This window comes from Canis lupus, chromosome 36 (genome assembly GCF_003254725.2).
Source record: "Canis lupus dingo isolate Sandy chromosome 36, ASM325472v2, whole genome shotgun sequence".
NCBI classification, from domain to species: Eukaryota; Metazoa; Chordata; class Mammalia; order Carnivora; family Canidae; genus Canis; species Canis lupus.
In genome coordinates this window covers 19,954,765-19,972,841 of record NC_064278.1, presented here as the reverse complement: position 1 = coordinate 19,972,841, position 18,077 = coordinate 19,954,765, and the positions used below count along the sequence as shown (strand labels likewise).

Below are 18,077 nucleotides of genomic sequence, written 5' to 3'. Positions count from 1 at the left end.
GTAATTTTATCATATGTGTAGCTTCATGTCACTATACCATAATTCAGATTCAGGACTGTTCTAAAACCACAAGACTTGGAGTTCCTTGGCTGGCTTGGTTGGTGGAGCATGTGGCTCTTGATCTCAGGGTCATGAGTTCAAGCCCCACATTGGGTGTAGAGATTACTTAAGTTAAATAAATAAAATAAACCACCAGGCTCCTTCTTGCCATCCCTTTGTAGTCATACCAACTCTCTTCCACCTACTCCATTCTTAACCCTTCCACCCACTAATCTGTTTTATATCTCTATAATTTTATTATTTCAAGAATTATAAAATGAGATCACATAGCATATAACCTTTTGAAACTGGGTTTTTTCATTTACCATAATCTTGAGATCCTTTCAAGATGTTAAGTGTATTAATAGTTTCTTTGTGTTGTTGGGTAGTATTCCATGGTAATGACATACTTCAGTTTGTTTAACCGTACACTTGTTGAAGGACATTTGGATAGTTTCCAGTTTTTGGCTATTACAAATAAGACTTCAATAAGTCAATCGGAGAAGGACAAACATTATATGGTCTCATTCATTTGGGGAATATAAAAAATAGTGAAAGGGAATAAAGTGGAAAGGAGAAAAAATGAGTGGGAAATATCAGAAAGGGAAACAGAATATGAGAGACTCCTAACTCTGGGAAACGAACAAGGGGTGGTAGAAAGGGAGGTGGGCGGGGGGAGGGGGTGACTGGGTGACGGGCACTGTGGGGGGCACTTGATGGGATGAGCACTGGGTGTTATTCTATATGTTGGCAAATTGAACACCAATAAAAAATAAATTAAAAACAAAACAAAAAACAAGTAAGACTTCAATGAACATTTATATATAGGCATTTGTCTGAACATAAGTTTTTATTTCTTTGGGAGTATATCCCTAAGAATGTAATTTCTAAGGCATATGGTAAGTACATGTTTAGTTTTTAAAGAAACTGCTAAACATTTTTTCAGGGTAGATGTACCATTTTGCATTTCTACTGGTTGCATATAAATGTGCCCTTGCCAGCATTTGGTATTTTGCTATTTCCTGTTTTGATTATTCTGATAGATATGTAGTGATATTTCATTGTGGTTTTAATTTACATTTCCCTAAGGGCTAATGATATTGAACTTTTTTTCATGTGTTTATTTGCCATTTATATCTCCTCTTCTGTGAAATGTCTGTTCATGTCTCCTAATTTTCTAATTGGATTTTTTACTCTTTTTGCTGTTGAGCTCTGAGAGTTCTTTTTATTTTTTTTTATTTATTTATTTTTTTTTTTAAATTTTTATTTATTTATGATAGTCACAGAGAGAGAGAGAGAGAGAGAGAGAGAGAGAGAGGCAGAGGGAGAAGCAGGCCCCATGCATCGGGAGCCCGACGTGGGATCTGATCCCGGGTCTCCAGGATCGCGCCCTGGGCCAAAGGCAGGCGCTAAACCGCTGCGCCACCCAGGGATCCCTGAGAGTTCTTTTTATATTGTAGATACAAGTTATTTACTGGGCATGTGGTTTGCAAATATTTTTTCCCAGTCTGTAGTTTGTCTTTTATTCTCTTAATAGGGCTTTTGCAGAACAAAATTTATTTTTCCTTTTATGGATTGTGCTTTTGTTGTCAAGGTTCTCTAACTATAGGTTCTAAAGATTATCTTCTTTCGCTTTTTTCTATGCTTTTTTTTTCTTCCAACATTTTTAAATTCATGAGCCATTTTGAGTTAATTTGTATATAAGGTGTGAGGTTCATGTTGAGATTCATTTATTTTTTTCTTTCCTTCATTTTGTCCATGGATGCTCAGTAGCTCTAACACCATTTGTTGGAAAGGAACTGCATCATTTTTAACACTATGAAATGACTTTCTTTTTCTAGTTTAAAACTTTCTTGGTGGTGGTGGGGGGTGTCTTGATTTCAACCTTGTGGGCTATTAAGATAACCTTGTTTTGTGAGTATTTACCTAGTATACTTTTGCCCATGGTTTTATTTTCTTCAACTTTGAAACACTCTTATTTTATTTTATTTTATTTTATTTTATTATTTTATTTTATTTTGAAAAACTCTTATTTTATTTTTTATTTATTTTTTTTGAAAAACTCTTATTTTTTTATTTTTTTTTTTATTTTATTTTTTTGAAAAACTCTTATTTTAGATGTTAGTTTATATTATAGAGTTGGGTTTTGTTTTTATGATCCAGTCTGAAAGTTTTTTGCTCTGGTTAGTTTAGTCACTTACATTTATTGAGAGGAAAGACATTGGTCTAGTTTTTGGAACATAATTTTGTATTTTGCTTTTTTTGTTTTAACTTAAAAATATAGATTTCTCTAGCTATGTGGTATTTTACTTTACTTTTGCCTGTTTTTTTGTAGGAGATTTGTGTGAGTATCAGGGCATATATTCCCACATTCCAGGCTATCTAGAATTTTCCTTATGATCCAGGATTGAATGTGCTAATTTGTTAGCTTTTATCTTTCCCCAGCCAATAGGGTTAGGCAACTGTGTGTTTTTTCCTAATACAAAACCTCTTTTCTCTCCTGCTGCCATAAAAACAATGTTCTTTGTAAACGGTATTTCCGAATGGTTTCTCTTTAAGCTCTGCCTTTTCTGTTTCATCGTTGGAACCAAATTGAGGAGTTTCTGCCTATAGCATGTGTGTCTTATTCTTGTTACAAACAGGGGCTTTAGGCTTTACACTTTGAGAAGTTTGTCTTGCTACCCCTTTGTGAGATAAATAGATTTCCTTCTGTGTTTGCACTTTTGATCTTCATGATCTCCATTACTTTTGGGAGTCTGCCCACACGTTTTGAGAGTTGGGTTTTAGCTATATCTTATTTTATACCAGGACAGGAATTTTTATTTTTCTTCTCCTTGTTGTTTGGAATATTTCTAAGAAGAGAAGAGGAAATGGAAATTAGGCAGCTATTGTCAAAATAGGAGTCAGTAATAGTATCTTTATTTTTTTTTTTTTTTTTTTTTTTTTTAGTAATAGTATCTTTAATATCTTCACAAAACATGTTGCTCTATTTTCATAAATTATATTTATTAGGAGAGCAAAAACCTTCATTGGAATAACTAGAACTAGATTTATTTTCTCCCTAAATTTTGTTTTAAAAATACGAAAGAATTTCAGTTAATTTGGTCCTAAAGATTAACTATATATGTTCTGTCTCTTCAAGTCTTGAAGGAAATGTGTATTTTATGATAGCTCATTTTCTCCAGCAGTAGTTCTGATAAAAACCAAAAGAAGAACTTCTTGTCCACAAAGGGGGATTTCTGTGCTTTATTTTGGAGTAAGGGAGTATATTTCAATATTCTGCTTTTGTTTTCCTTCCCTTTGGAGGCGTGTTCTAGTGAGTTGCTATGACAGGTCAAAGAGCTTGCTGCCTGTGTTCTTTTCTTGGATTTTGATGAATTCTTGTCTCACATTTATGTCTTTCATTCATTTTGAGTTTATCTTTGTGTATGGTGTAAGAAAGTGGTCCAGTTTCATTCTTCCACATGTGTTTGTCCAATTTTTCCAACACCATTTGTTGAAGAGACTGTCTTTTTTTCCATTGGATATTCTTCCCTGCTTTGTCAAAGATTAGTTTACCATAGAGTCCATTTCTGGATTGTCTATTCTGTTCCATTGATCCATGTGTCTGTTTTTGTGCCAGTACCATATTGTCTTGTTGATTACAGCTTTATAATACAGCTTGAAGTCCAGAATTGTGATGCCTCCCACTTTGGTTTTTTTTTTTTTTCCTTTGGGATCTTTCCTGGTTCCATACAAATTTAAGGATAGTTTGTTCCAACTCTGTGAGAAATGCTGCTGCTATTTTGATAGGGATTGCATTGAATGTGTAGATTGCTTTGGGTAGTATAGACATTTCAATAATATTTGTTCTTCCAATCCATGAGCATGGAGTGTTTTCCCATTTCTTGGTGTTTTCCTCAGTTTCTTTCATAAGTGTTCTCTAGTTTTCAGAGTATAGATCCTCTACCTCTCTGGTTAGGTTCGTTCCTAAGTATCTTAGGGGTTTTGGTGCAATTATAAATGGGATCGATTCCTTAATTTCTCTTTCTTCTGCTTCATTGTTAGTGTATAGAAATGCACCTGACCTCTGTACATTGATTTAATATTCTGCAGCTTTGCTGAATTCCTGTATCAGTTTTAGCAATTTTTGAGTAGAGTCTTTTGGGCTTGCTTTCTTTCTTTCTTTCTTTCTTTCTTTCTTTCTTTCTTTCTTTCATTCATTCATTCATTCATTAATTTATTTGAGATGGAGAGAAAGAGCAAGTGTGTGTGTTGAGGCAGGAGGAGGGTTAGAGGGAGAGGGAGAAGCAGACTCTGCTGAGCAGGGAGCCCAATGCAGGGCTCGATCCAAGGACCCTGAGATCATGACCTGAGCCAAATGCAGATGCATAACCAACTGAGCCACCCAGTCTGTTGGGTTTTCCAGAGTATCATGTCGTCTGTGAAGAGTAAGTTTGACTTGATTTCTTCTTCTTCTTCTTTATTTTTTCTTAAGATTTTAGTTATTTATTTGACAGAGAGAGAGTACAAGCAGGAGGAGCAGCAGAGGGAGAGGGAGAAGTAGGACCCTGGGATCATGACCTGATCCGAAGGCAGCTGCTTAACTAACTGAACTACGCAATCTCCCCATAAAGTTGACTTCTTCTTTGCTGATTTGGATGCCTTTTATTGATTTTTGTTGTATGATTGCTGAGGCTAGGACTTCAAGTGCTATGTTAAACAACGGTGGTAAGAGTGGACATCCCTGCCATTTTCCTAACCTTAGAAGAAAAGCTCTCAGTTTTTCCCTGTTGAGGATGATGCTTGCTGTGGGTCTTTCATATATGGCTTTTATGATACTGAGGTATGTGCCCTCCATTGCTACACATGGAGAGGTTGTTTTTGTTGTTGTTTTTGTTTTTTGTTTTTGTTTTATCAAGAAAAGATGCTGTATTTTGTCAAATGCTTTTTCTGCGTCTGTTAGAGGAACATCTAGTGGTCCTTTCTTTTATTAATGTGTATCACATTGATTTGAGTATGTTGAACCACCCCTGTAGCCCAGGAATAAATCCCACTTGGTTGTGGTGAATAATTTTTTAAATGTACTGTTGGATCCTGTTAGCTAGTATCTTGGTGATAATTTTTGTATTCATGTTCATCAGGGATATTGATCTGTAATTCTCTTTTTTAGTGGGGTCTGTGTCTGGTTTTGAGATTAAGGTAATACTGGCTTCATAGAATGAGTTTGGAAGTTTTCCTTCCATTTCTATTTTTTTGGAACGGTTTCAGAAGAATAGACATTAATTCTTCTTTAAATGTTTGGTAGAATTCCCCTGGGAAGACATCTGACCCTGAACTCCTTTTTTTTTTTTTTTTAAACTAATTCAGTTTCTGTGCTGGTTATGGATCTGTTCAAGTTTTCTATTTCTTCCTGTTTCAGTTTTGGTAGTTCATATGTTTCTAGGAATTTATCCATTTCTTCCAGATTGCCTAATTTGTTGGCATATAATTGCTCATAATACTCTCTTATAATTGTGTTTCTTGAGTGTTGGTTGTAATCTCTCCTCTTTCATTCATGATTTTATTTATTTGGGTCCTTTCTCTTTTCTATTTGGTAAGTCTGGCCAGGGCTTTATTGATCTTATTAATTCTTTCAAAGAACCAGCTCAGTTTCAGTCAGAACCAGGCCAGTTCATTGATCTCTTCTACTGTTTTTTTGATTTCTGTATCATCGATTTTTACTCTAATCTTTATTATTTCTCTTTTCCTGCTGGATTTAGGCTTTATTTGCTGTTCTTTTTCTAGTTCCTTTAAGTGTAAGGTTAGGTTGTGAATTTGAGACTTTTCTTGCTTCTTGAGGAAAGCCTGTATTGCTATGTACTTTCCTCTTAGGACCACTTTTGCTGTATCCCAAAGGTTTTGAACTGTTGTATTTTCATTTTCATTTGCTGCCATGTATTTTTTTTAATTCTTCTTTAATTTCCTGGTGTACTTGTTCATTCTTCAGTAGGATATTCTTTAACTTCCATATATTTGTGGTCCTTCCAGTTTTTTTCTTGTGGTTCATGTATTATAGCAGTGTGGTCTGAAAATATGCATGATATGATCTCAATCTTTTTGTACTAGTTGAGACCTGGTTTGTGAACCAGTATGTTACCTGTTTGGAGAATATTCCATGTGCACTTGAGATGCAGCACAAGAAAATATTTGGAAGGACCACAAAGGTACCCTTGCAATGTATTTCTTTTATAAAATTATGAATAATGTTTGTATATGTATTCTGCTATGTTCTTTGAAGAAAACTATTGTGCTGTATTTACATTGAATTTGAGAGATGACCTTGACAAGTTTGTGATTAGGATCATTCTTTGATTTACTTTTAATATCATTTCATGTCTTACTAATGTAAGGCCCAAAGAATTCTCATAAAATCTTTGAACGGAAGTGTTTAGCTAAGTTTACTTGTAAAGTACTTCCTTGAAGGTAAGTTTTTTTCTCTTCTAGATAGCTTATTCTGTTTAGTAGAGAGGATCCTTCCAGTGTTAAATAATAGGGAAGTAATAGCAGCTTATATTTGCACAATGTGCTGGATTTGTGAAATGTGCTTTTCTCTCAATGCATGGGAATAGACAAATTTTTGGAGTTGATGCTTACTTAGTAAGAAGGGATTCTATAATTTTTGGGCGGGCTGGTTTATAGACCCCTTTCAGAGTGATAAACATAGTGCTCTTTCCAGAGAAATGCACTTATACACAGAAAGGTAATTTCATAATTCTGGGGAACCCTCAGAAGGTCCATGTGTTTTATCTTGAGAACTCTTGAAAGCAGAGGTAGACCTCTGATAGTCTCAAATACAGAAATACTTTCTGATTTTCAAAATATAAAGGGAAGCAATGTACTGAACTCTAACTGGAAATGTATATTTGTTTTCATTTTATATGGCTTTTAATTCACTTACCCTAATGTTGGTTTTTGTTTCTGAATTTTGCTTCCTCTGTAGCATCTGGAGCATAAGAACAGTGCTTATTTTCTTCTTTTCCAAGAGAACAGAAAGAAATAGTAAGTTTAATTTCTAAGTTTTTATAAATACATTTTAAAAAACACCTTCTTATAGTACATTGGTTTGTAACTGAATGGCAGGTTGTGAAATGGTGTATTGAAATGACAATCTTGTAAATACTAAAGGGATTCTATTTACATTTGTGTTATGTTCATCTTGTTTATTCAGAATTTTTTTATACAAAATAGTTCCTTTCATTAATTGATCTTTTAAATTGAGAGAAATTATTTATTAATCTTCACACAAAACTTATGTTATTATAGAGTAGACATCTTTTAATTTGTTAATTAATTGCACCATTCTCTTTAACCTCACAGTTCCTAGGCTTTTGTTTTTATGAAAATATGCAAATTATGATGTTTCCTTCTGTATCTTGTGTACAGATTTTAAAGATTTTCAGGTATAAAAGTATGAGTTATAATTAAGCAAATATATGTGAATTTCATCATAAACGAACTTTGAATGTGACTTCTTTTTTTTGTTTTAACTTTTCATTGTCAAAAACTTCACATACAAAATTATATACACAAAAGGAAAGTGAATAGTATAAGTGCTCATATACTTATCACACAATGTAAATAACTATCAGCTCATGGTCAGCCTTGTTTAATTTTTATCCCCACCCTCTTATCTACATACTATATTTTTTTAAGTATATCCCAGTTATATCTATCCATGAAAGGCCTTTAAGAAAATACATTATACAATGATTATCATTAACGTAAAGTAATATATTATCATATCATATCATACCTAATATCATAAAATATTAAATATATTTTGTTTGTTTGATTCAAATCCAAGTAAGGTTCATATATGACTTTCAAATTGCCCCCCTTACTTATGACTTCTCTTTAACCCAGTGTATGTTCATGGGTTAGCCCAGCGACCATTCCTTGCAGATACTCTTGACACCTTTGCCCCATTTTCCCATTCTATTTGGCAGAAACTGTACCTTATTTAAATACAATTATATTCTTAATCTATGACTGCAAAACTCTTCTGGTTAAAAACTTTTATAAGCTTGGTCTATCCCTGCATCAGAAAAGCTAAATTTCTTTCAAAAGAAATCATAGAAAGCATACTGACTAGACTTATTTTATTTTTAAAAAAGATTATTTATTTATTTATATAAGAGAGAGAGCAAGGAGGAGGGGAGAAGCAGAGGAAGGGGGAGAAGCATGGAGGCTGGATCCCAGGACCCCGGGTTCATCACCTGAGCCAAAGGCAGATGCTTAACTGGCCGAGCCACCCAGGTGTCCCTGACCAGACTTATTTTAAATCTATGATAGTAAATATTAAATGTATACTCTGTACTACTACATGGTCCTATTTCATAGTTCCCTAGAAAATTCACTTTTTTCTCTTTGAGAGTATTTCTTGATATTGTATTTCTCTTCAGATCACTAATACCTGCCTTCCTGCAAATAAACAAAAACCAAACCAAAATAAAACCAACCAATGAGTCAACTAAATAAAAATTCAAAATTCACAAACAAACAAAACCCACAAAAATCTACCTGGCAACTCATGGAGAAAATAGATGTAAATAGATGAGAGCTACTGCCACCACCAAATATATCCAGTTAGCTCCATCTGATACTCAGTATGTTAGCATCCTTCAGTGGTAGTCTGGAAGACTGAACTTGATGCCATCTATGGCTAAGCTCTCCATTTATGCTTTGGATTCTGGATACTCTGGCCATCTCAAGGACTTTGTTCTTGCAGTTATCTCTTCCTGCAATTACCTTCTTTTGTGTTATCTCTTTCTCTTGGGTTGTCTCTATTGGTGTATAATCTCACTTCCACATAGTTGTGGGGGGAAGGGTGGGCAGGACTCGATTTTTACTTCATATTCCCTTTAATCTACTATGCATTTCTCTCTCCCCTTCAAAGTCCTATCATCTCTACCTCCACAATTATCTTGCATCTGACCACTTCTAATATGCTTTACTACTACTACTTTGTAATTCAGGTCATTGTCCATCTCCTACCTGTAATAGGAATGACTTCCAAACCAGTCTATTTTTAAGGTATAAAATAGTTGTTGTATCTTTCCTGCTTCAAATTTTTATTTTTATTATTTTTTTTAAGATTTTATTTATTTACTCATGAGAGACACAGAGAGAGAGAGGCAGAGACAGGGAGAGGGAGAAGCAGGCTCCATGCAGGGAGCCCAATGTGGGACTTGATCCCAGGTTTCCTGGATCACACCCTGGGCTTAAGGCAGCGCTAAACCACTGAGCCACCTGGGCTGCCCATTGCTTCAAATTTTGTAATGGTTTCCCGTGACAGCCAGAGTAAATCTGAATTCTTTACTCCTACTTTCTGGCGTATGCCTATTCTCTAACTTCATCTCTTTCTACTCTTCGTCTTTCACTTATGCTCCACCACACTGGCTATCTTTTTGTCCTACAGACAAATTTTAATTCTCTGAACCTCAGTTTCCTAATTTGCAAAGTGGAAACATGTATTATCATCATCATCATACACATGAAATATTTGTTTTAGAAGGATTATTATGAGTACTAAGTGAAACTATGCCAACGTATATAAAAATTGCGAAGTGTTAACACACGAGGGCTGATGGTACTGATTTTTCTTTTCTATTCCTTATTCTTTTTTATTTTTCTTGTCTTTTTAATTTGTCTTGTTTTAATGGATTAGGACTCAGTATAATAGTGAGTTGAAGTGGAAATAGCAGATTCTTTGTCTAGTTTCTAATTCTCAGTGGAAAAGCTTTTATTTTTTTACCATAAAGTATGATATTTGCTGTGCTTTTAAAAATATTGGTACTTACTATCATATTAAGGAAATTAAGCTTATGATGTTGTTTCCAGTGATATTTGGTAATACAGCAGAAGGACAGGAAGAAGTTTAAAACAAAATGTTCTCTGACCTCATGGAACTAACAAAATAGTGGAAAATACAAAAAAATCTCTTCTTAAAAGAGTGCTTGGAAACACTTCTCTAAGCAAATTAAATGTATGAATATTTTAACTTATAAATAGACACATCAGGACATAGTTATTATATAAAAGGGTTGCTTTAAAAATTATTTCAGGGATCCTTTTATTTAAAAAAATTCATTTGAGTATGTATTACATGTACATTTAAAATAGAACTCATAAAAGATTATCTTACAGTCCTACATTTATTTTTTTAGCATAAAAACTCATAGTATAAAGTCAATTGTAGTATATATATATTTAAGCCTGAAGCTATTGATTGTGTTCTTGCTTTCTTTTTTTTTTTTTTAAAAGATTTTACTTATTTATTCATGAGAGACAGAGACAGAGAGAGAGAGAGAGAGAGAGAGAGGGAGAGAGGGGCAAAGACACAGGCAGAGGGAGAAGCAGGCTGCATGCAGGGAGCCTGATGTGGGACTCAATCCCAGGTCTCCAGGATCAGGCCCTGGGTTGAAGGTGGCGCTAAACCGCTGGGCCACCAGGGCTGCCCCTGTGTTCTTGCTTTTTGTTCTCTTTTAGTTTTATTTCCTTTTTTTTTATACCTTGGACCTAGTATAGAATAAGAGTTGGTAAACCATAGCCTGTGGGCCAAGTCCTGCCCACCACTTTTACATGTCATGATTTAAGAATGATTTTCAAATTTTTAGATCATTGAAAAATTCAAAAGAATATTTTGGGATATTACATTTATATTAAATTCAAATTTCTGTTTTTATTGGAGCAAAATGCTGCCCATTCACTTAAATGTTGTCTGTAACTCCTTTCATCCTACAATGGCAGAGTTAAGTAGTTGTGATAGACTATGTGGTGCTCTCAACACTTCAGACTGTTGCAGGATGTACTACAAATCACAGTGACACAATTATAACTTGACATTTCATGTGCCATATATAGTGACAATTTTATATTTTCAAAATTACCACTGTATACTCATCATGAAAAAAACAAAAGAAGAGAAAGAGAAGATTTAACTTTGAATGTTGCATTTTTAGGGCATAGTAGACCGTGGGTTGTTTTGTTATCAAAACATAAAGCATTGTGTTTATTATTCAATGACATTATAGTTGTGCTCGAAGAATAAAAATATACATTGATAGTACCAAACCAAGTACTCATAATATTCCCAACTCACAGAATAGCAATGGTCATAAGAATTAGAATTTTAAAAATGGAATATCTCATCATAGCTGAATTCTTCATAAAAATAAAAAGTGAGAGGTGCCTGGGTGGCTTCATACATTAAGTGACTGTCTTCTGCTCAGGTCATGATCCCAGGACTGTGAGCCCCATATCAGGCTCCTGGCTCAGTGGGGAGCCTGCTTCTCCCTTACCTCTGCTACTCCCTCTGCTTGTACTCTCTCTCTCCTTCTCACAAACAAACAAACAAACAAACAAACAATCTTACCAAAAAAAAAAAAAAAATGAAAATGGAGCTTCAACCAAATAAGTTTCTGATTGGCCTATTAGTGAAGCAGAGAAAGTCATTTATTTACCAATAGTGAATTAATTATTGTTTGATTACAGCAGCTGAAAAAAATATATTCAGAGAAAGTATATTTGCTTAGTTAGTAAGTAGCCTTTTGGCAAGAATAATTGCTTGAAGAACAGAATATTGGAAGCAAGATAGTTTAAAAATATGGCAAATGATTTTGAGTGATCTTTCTTGGATCTGATACTGCTCAATTGTAGTAGACACAGGAAAAAGACACAGGAAAAGATACTCAGCATCACCAATCATCAGGGAAATGCAAATCAGAACTACAGTGAGATATCACCTCATATCTCTTAGAAAGGCTAAAATTAAAAAAGATAATTTGGTTAGGATGTGGAGAAAAAGGAACTTTTGTGTACTGTTAGCTGGAATGTAAATTAGTACAGCCACTGTTGAGAATAGTATGGAGATTTCTTGAAAAATTAAAAATAGAAATACCGTATGATCCAACAATTCAACTATTGGGTATTTACCCAGAAAAAATGAAAACACCAACTTAAAAACATATATGCACCTTGTGTTTATTGCAGCACTATTTACAATAACTGCAGAAGTAATCTAAGTGTCCATCAGTAGACAAATAGATAACACACACAATGGGATATGAAGGATGAGATTGTGCTGAGACATTATGGATAGACTTAAAGGGTATTATGCTAAGTGAAATAAGTCAGACTGATAAAGACAAATAACATAATTCCATTCATAGGTGGAATCTAAGAAACCTGAGTAAACAAAAAGCAGAATCAGATTTGTAAATACAGAGAATAAACTGATGATTGCCAGAGGAGAAAGGTTCGGGGATTGGGCAAAATGGATGAAGAGGGGTGAGGGACATAGACCTCCAGTTATGGAATGAGTAGGTCATAGGACTAAAAGGCACAGAATAAAGAATACAGTCAATGAAATTGTATTAGTGATGTAATGGGACAGATGGTAGCTACACTTGTGAACATAGCATAATGTATAAACTTGTCAAATTAGTTTCAGTATACCTGAAACTAATGTAGCATTGTGTGTCAACTACAATAAAAAAAAAATGCATGAAGCAGAAAAAGGCCTATTTGGATTAATTTGCAAACTTGTGAAACTGTAAGGTGTTTTCATTTTGTGGTTATTCATTGTGTTATGTGGCAGCAGGTACTTTTCCGAGCGTATTTGAACTACCATAAGTTAGTAGTGTCAATGGAGAATTTTATTTACTCTCAAGAACTTAACCATTGTCAGTTATGTGGAATTTAATCATAAATAGAAGCTGAATATCTTAACCTGCCGGTACAGTTTTATTGTGATGTTTTGAGCTCAGGGCATAGATTGTAGTATTTGTGTATGAGAAGAACCACCTTCAACCACTATGATTGAATGTTGACTGACTTTGGAAAATTAGCTTTTGTTGCAGAGTTGACAATGGTTCTTAAGGAGTTCAGCCTAAGATTGCAAGACAAACAATCCTTATATGCAAAACCTATAGTGCTATAAAGTCATTTAGAAAATAAATGTCATTGTATTGACACAAAATAATTTTTTTAAAAAGACTTGGGGGCAGCCCGGGTGGCTCAGCATTCAGCGCCGCCTTCAGTCTAGGGCGTGATCCTGGAGACCCAGGATCCAGTCCCATGTCGGGCTCCCTGCATGGAGCCTGCTTTTCCCTCTGCCTGTGTCTCTGCCCCCCCCACCCCCCCACCCCCGTGTCTCCCATGAATAAATAAATAAAAACATCTTAAAAAAGTAAAAAAGACTTGGAAAAGCAAGAAGCAAGATCCTCATTCCCCCTGAAATTTGTAGTAAATACATGATCTGAGCTGAAATTATAGTTCAAGCAGTGTTTTTCACATTTGATCTTAGCCAAAAGAGAAACGACCCAACAGTGTTTTTCAGACTTCAAGAAGTACAAAGGAAATTTCTGTATTTCAAAATTTGTTTAACTATACAATTGAGGAGAAAGTGATTAATTTGCAATATAATGACAAGAAAAGGCGAATATCAATAGACGAGTTAAGTAGTCTATAAATGCCTTCCAAACAATGAATTTACTCAATTAAAATCATGGTCTTGTGGACTGATTTCAGTATTTAGCAGTACCTATATGTCTGAAAAACCATTTTCAAAGAATCAAATGTATAAAATCTCATGACAGATCAACATCAACGTGCTAATATTTGCAATCATTTTTGATGATAGAGAACACTAACTTTGAACCTCATTTAAATGTTATCTCCCCACCCAAAAGAAAATAATTCGATTCTTTTAAGTGATAGATCTGTGTTACAAAAAAAAATTTAACTCAATTATTATCGTATTGAATTTTGTCAATAAAGATTTGTGGAAATCTGTTTACTTTTTTGTTTTATTTTTATTTTTATTTTTTTTACCTTTTTGTTTTAAAAAGTACTGACTTAGTTTTGCCTTTTGGCCCATAATGCCTAAAATATTTAACTGTCTGGCCCTTTTAGAAAAAGTTTGCTGACTTCTGGATTAAGGGATAAATATTTGGCTTGGCCTTATGTAACTATAGATGTCTATTCTCTTTAAAGATGTTAGCAGGCTTTCCCCCCCCATTAGTAATAAGTCTGCTAGCACATTAAAAACTAAAATATTAAAATATAGTACAGTCTTTGTATAAGTTTGTATTTGTATTTTGCATAAATAATATACTTTGATTTGATTTGAGTATTCAGATATTTGCTACCCCAGAACTTAAATGAAGAAATAATAATTTTATCTATAAATTTAATTAAATTAAGAATAATTATTTAAATTCTATTTGATAAAATGTATAGGTCTTTTTAAAATTTGAAAGGTGTTTTATTCTATATAAAGTCAATTTTTTCTCTACTTGTAACATATAGGCAACAATATGAAATATATATGTATAAAGTTTGAGATAATTTTTATCTGTACATGTCAGTAAAAAATTCTAAAAGTTTTCTTGTGGATGCTTAATGTATATCATTTGGCATACTATTTTTAAGATATCTAATCTTAATACCTGATTTAGCTTTGATTTATTAATTTAATCTTTTTTTTTCTAGATGAAGCACTGGATGATTTAAAATCCCAGAAGAAAAAAATAGTAAGTTAACTTATTTAAAATTAATTTACATAGGACAAATATATTGAGAACTGAATAAGTAATGTTTATCTGTTTAAGTAATGACGATCCAAGTAACAAGTATGCTTTTAGATAGTGTTTTAATGATGAAGCTAAATTCTGAATATTTCTGCTAGTTAATAATGATGGGAAAAGTAGTTATATGGACTTTTTTGAATTTGAGAATCTATGCAATTGGAAGTCAGAAGCAAGTAAATAATGTTGGAGGACTCAATGAGGCACATGGGTAAAAAATGGGTATCCAGATTATTAGGATTGAAAAAGTATCAAACATCTACTTATGTCCCTTCTCAGGTTTTCTGGACAGAATAAGGCTAAGTAAGGCTAGGAGAGAGAGAATAAAAAAGATTGGTTGTAAAAGTCAAATTTTACATGAAAAGAGTGAAGAAAGGGTGAAAGAATTTTTTTCTTTCATTTTCTATAAGCAGCTCTGATCACATGGGTATCTCTTATAGGGCCAGTTATATGTGTTCTTAAGATGTTTGGAAAGGGGGCCAAGCATAAGAGAAGAAGGGCCTTAGATATTTAGAGGATGATATATCATACTCACTAATAAGCGAATTGAACTTGGTGTTTGACTTAAATTTACATTTTTTTAATATAATTATTTTTGAAGTATGAAAATGGTAATTGATAGCAAGGGCATGTTATGTAGAAACTTATTTAACAAAATTTAATCAGATGCATATGACCAATGTATTTTAGTGTAACATGTAATAAGTAACAATTATATATGAAACTAATAAAAATTATGAAATTTAAGATTAATGTTAAAAGTTGTTCTGTGAGGGTGCCTGGCTGGCTTGGTCAGTAGAACTGACTCTTGATCTTGGGGTTGTGAGTTCAACCTCCACATTGGACCTAGAGCTTACTTAAAAAAAAATGTTTTGTGAAATGGTAATAAAGACACTGGTCTTGAGGACTTAAGTACTTGAAAAGTATAGAACTTTAATCCCGAAATGATTTCTTACTTGTTTGAGCTTCTTCAGTGTTCAGTGAGTTATTTATAAACATTGCACTGACATTTTTCCTGGCTCTGAAACATGGAAATATTATATCTTACTATATTTCTTGCATTCTGTACATCATATAACAGCCAGAAATTCAAAGTGAGGAAATACCAATGGTTCTCAGTAATATAGAAGTTGTGATGTGATTGGTTTGGTTTGCTAATGTGATAAAAGGAAGAGCTGATAGAGGTGGTTGGAGCCAAGCTCCACTTTGTACCAAAATGGAGAATTTTTTATTAAAGTAGAAAATACAGGGAGGAAGACAAAGAAAAAAGAAGAAAATTAAAAAAAATTTAAGTGAGGAGAAGCTGACCAAATGTCAGTTCAATTATATCACTAGAAAGCGAATCTTGGAGAGCAGGTGATTGGGCAAAAACTTAATAGAGTAACAGAGCAGACTTGGAAAACTCTGTGAAAAGACAAGCCGAGCAATCTGCTTCTTTAATAGCCTTTGAAGGAATCACGACATAAAGATGCTTCATCTAGGCCTAACAGTCGGAAAATTCAGTTCAGGTGTCAACACCTGTCTATATTTAAATGGTTCAAGAGGTGTCAATATTACAGAATAGTTTAGTATGTCATATTTCTTGCAGTATAATTAAAGAAAAAATAAATTGGTTGCTCCAACTCATTTTATTAATTAGGGAACACAATTTGCTTTGACTTGATTGTTGTTAGTTATAATACTGTTGCTACTGGGAACTAGTCCCTGGCCTTTCTTACTCAATCTCTTAACAGAGCTGCTTTGTTTGAGTTGCTTTATACTTTGTTTATACTTTGTTTACACTTTGTTTAGAACAATAGGTGTTAAGGGTGAGTTAGTAAGGAGCACAATGCTTGTTTATGATTGTGCTGGTAATGAGAGGAAAAAGAAGGGGCACTCTGATCTTATTCATTGATATTTCATTTTAAACTCCACATTTTTTAGCTTTAAAAATACTTTTATTATTGAAATGCGTCTAAGAAAATAACTGTCAGTCTAAAATTGTCCAATTCCTATCCCTCCTCTTTCTTTCTTTTTAAAAATTTTTATTTATTTATTAGAGAGAGAGAGAGATCACCGAGAGAGGGGTAGAGGGAGAAACAGACTCCCCACTGAGCAGAGAACCCGATCAGGGGCTCAGTCCCAGGACCCTGAGATCATGAGCTGAGCTGAAGGCAGATGCTTAACTGACCAAGCCAACCAGGCACTCCTATCCCTCTCTTTCAATAATAAAATGAATACAAATTATATTTATTACATGACATTTTATGAAAGGTCGTTTCCTTAGGGATCTATCTTTATTTTGAAAAGGTTTGCAATATGATTTGTGTAAGTGTAATGTGTAAGAATGAACATGAGTTATCAATTGATTAAAAAGTTAAATTATTTTAGGAAAATTGGTATCTTGACAATATTTTAAATTTAAGAACTTAATGTAAGTATTATTAAAATAAAGCTAGGAATTAATCTTTAATTAATCTTAAAAACTCCCAAGTCTAGATGTGTATATTTTGCTACTAAAACAAACATTCAGTTTTTTAAAATTACTGTTTAATAGATAATCCTTTTGCATCCATGAGCATTTCATGAAAACAGTTCAAAATCGGATCCATCAGAACACATGAGTTTAAATTTAAGTGGCTTCATGAAAATGCTGTACTTTGTCAAGCATAGTATTTCTTATTTTTTAAAGATTTTATTAATTTTTTTTTAGAAAGAGAGAAACTGCGCTCATGCATGCATGAGTGGGGGTGGGATGGGGAGTGGCAGACTAGCAGAGTGGGAGGGAGGAAAAGGAAGGGGAGAGAATCTCCAGCAGGCTCCAGAGGCGGGCTGGATCTCACAACCCTGAGATCATGACATGAGCAGAAACCAAGAGTCAGTCCCTCAACTGACTATGGCACCCAGGTGTACCTTAAGGAGAGTATTTTGCGTGGTAATTCCTTTCTGGCATTTCTCAGGAAATTCATGTTTTTCTAAATTCTGAAGGGCACCTTGGTGGCTCACTGGTTGAGCATCTGCCTTTAGCTCAGGCCGTGATCCTGGGGTCCTGAGATCCAATCTCCACATTGGGCTCCCTGCAGGGAGCCTGATTCTCCCTCTACCTATGTCTCTGCCTTTCTCTGTGTGTCTCGTGAATAAGTAAATCAAATCCATCAGTCAATCAATCAATCCTGAGAAAAATCAGTTGAGATATTAGAACATGGGAGGAAGTGTTATAATTCTGAGTATTATAGCTTAACAATTAACTACAAAATGTTACTGGTTCAAAGGAATCTACTAACGCTGGTTGAAGGAAAGAGCAAGAAATGCTGACATTCTGAGCTCTAGGTTAATATGGACATTTGTGGGAGCAGGACAGGAGCATGTAGTAGAGAAATCTTACAATCTAATTAATCTGTCTTGCTTTTGTGGCCATATTATGTTTTATGGGCCCTGTCTCTTGTTAAT

The 18,077-nt window shown here is 34.0% G+C and overlaps 1 protein-coding gene across 8 annotated transcripts in view; it reads left to right on the top strand.

Annotated features, from left to right (window-relative positions):
• The window catches only part of LNPK (lunapark, ER junction formation factor), a 78,470-nt gene that overhangs the window by 21,333 nt on the left and 39,060 nt on the right, over nucleotides 1–18,077 (top strand). For 6 of the 8 annotated variants that reach the window (XM_049106076.1, XM_049106078.1, XM_049106077.1 and 3 more), the window contains 2 exons: nucleotides 7,001–7,059; nucleotides 14,554–14,594. In XM_049106076.1, the coding sequence (XP_048962033.1) occupies nucleotides 7,001–7,059; nucleotides 14,554–14,594 (100 nt within the window). Of the gene's footprint in view, nucleotides 1–6,126; nucleotides 6,225–7,000; nucleotides 7,060–14,553; nucleotides 14,595–18,077 lie in introns of those variants that run through there. The other 2 variants (XM_035697346.2, XM_049106080.1) reach the window with 2 other exon arrangements.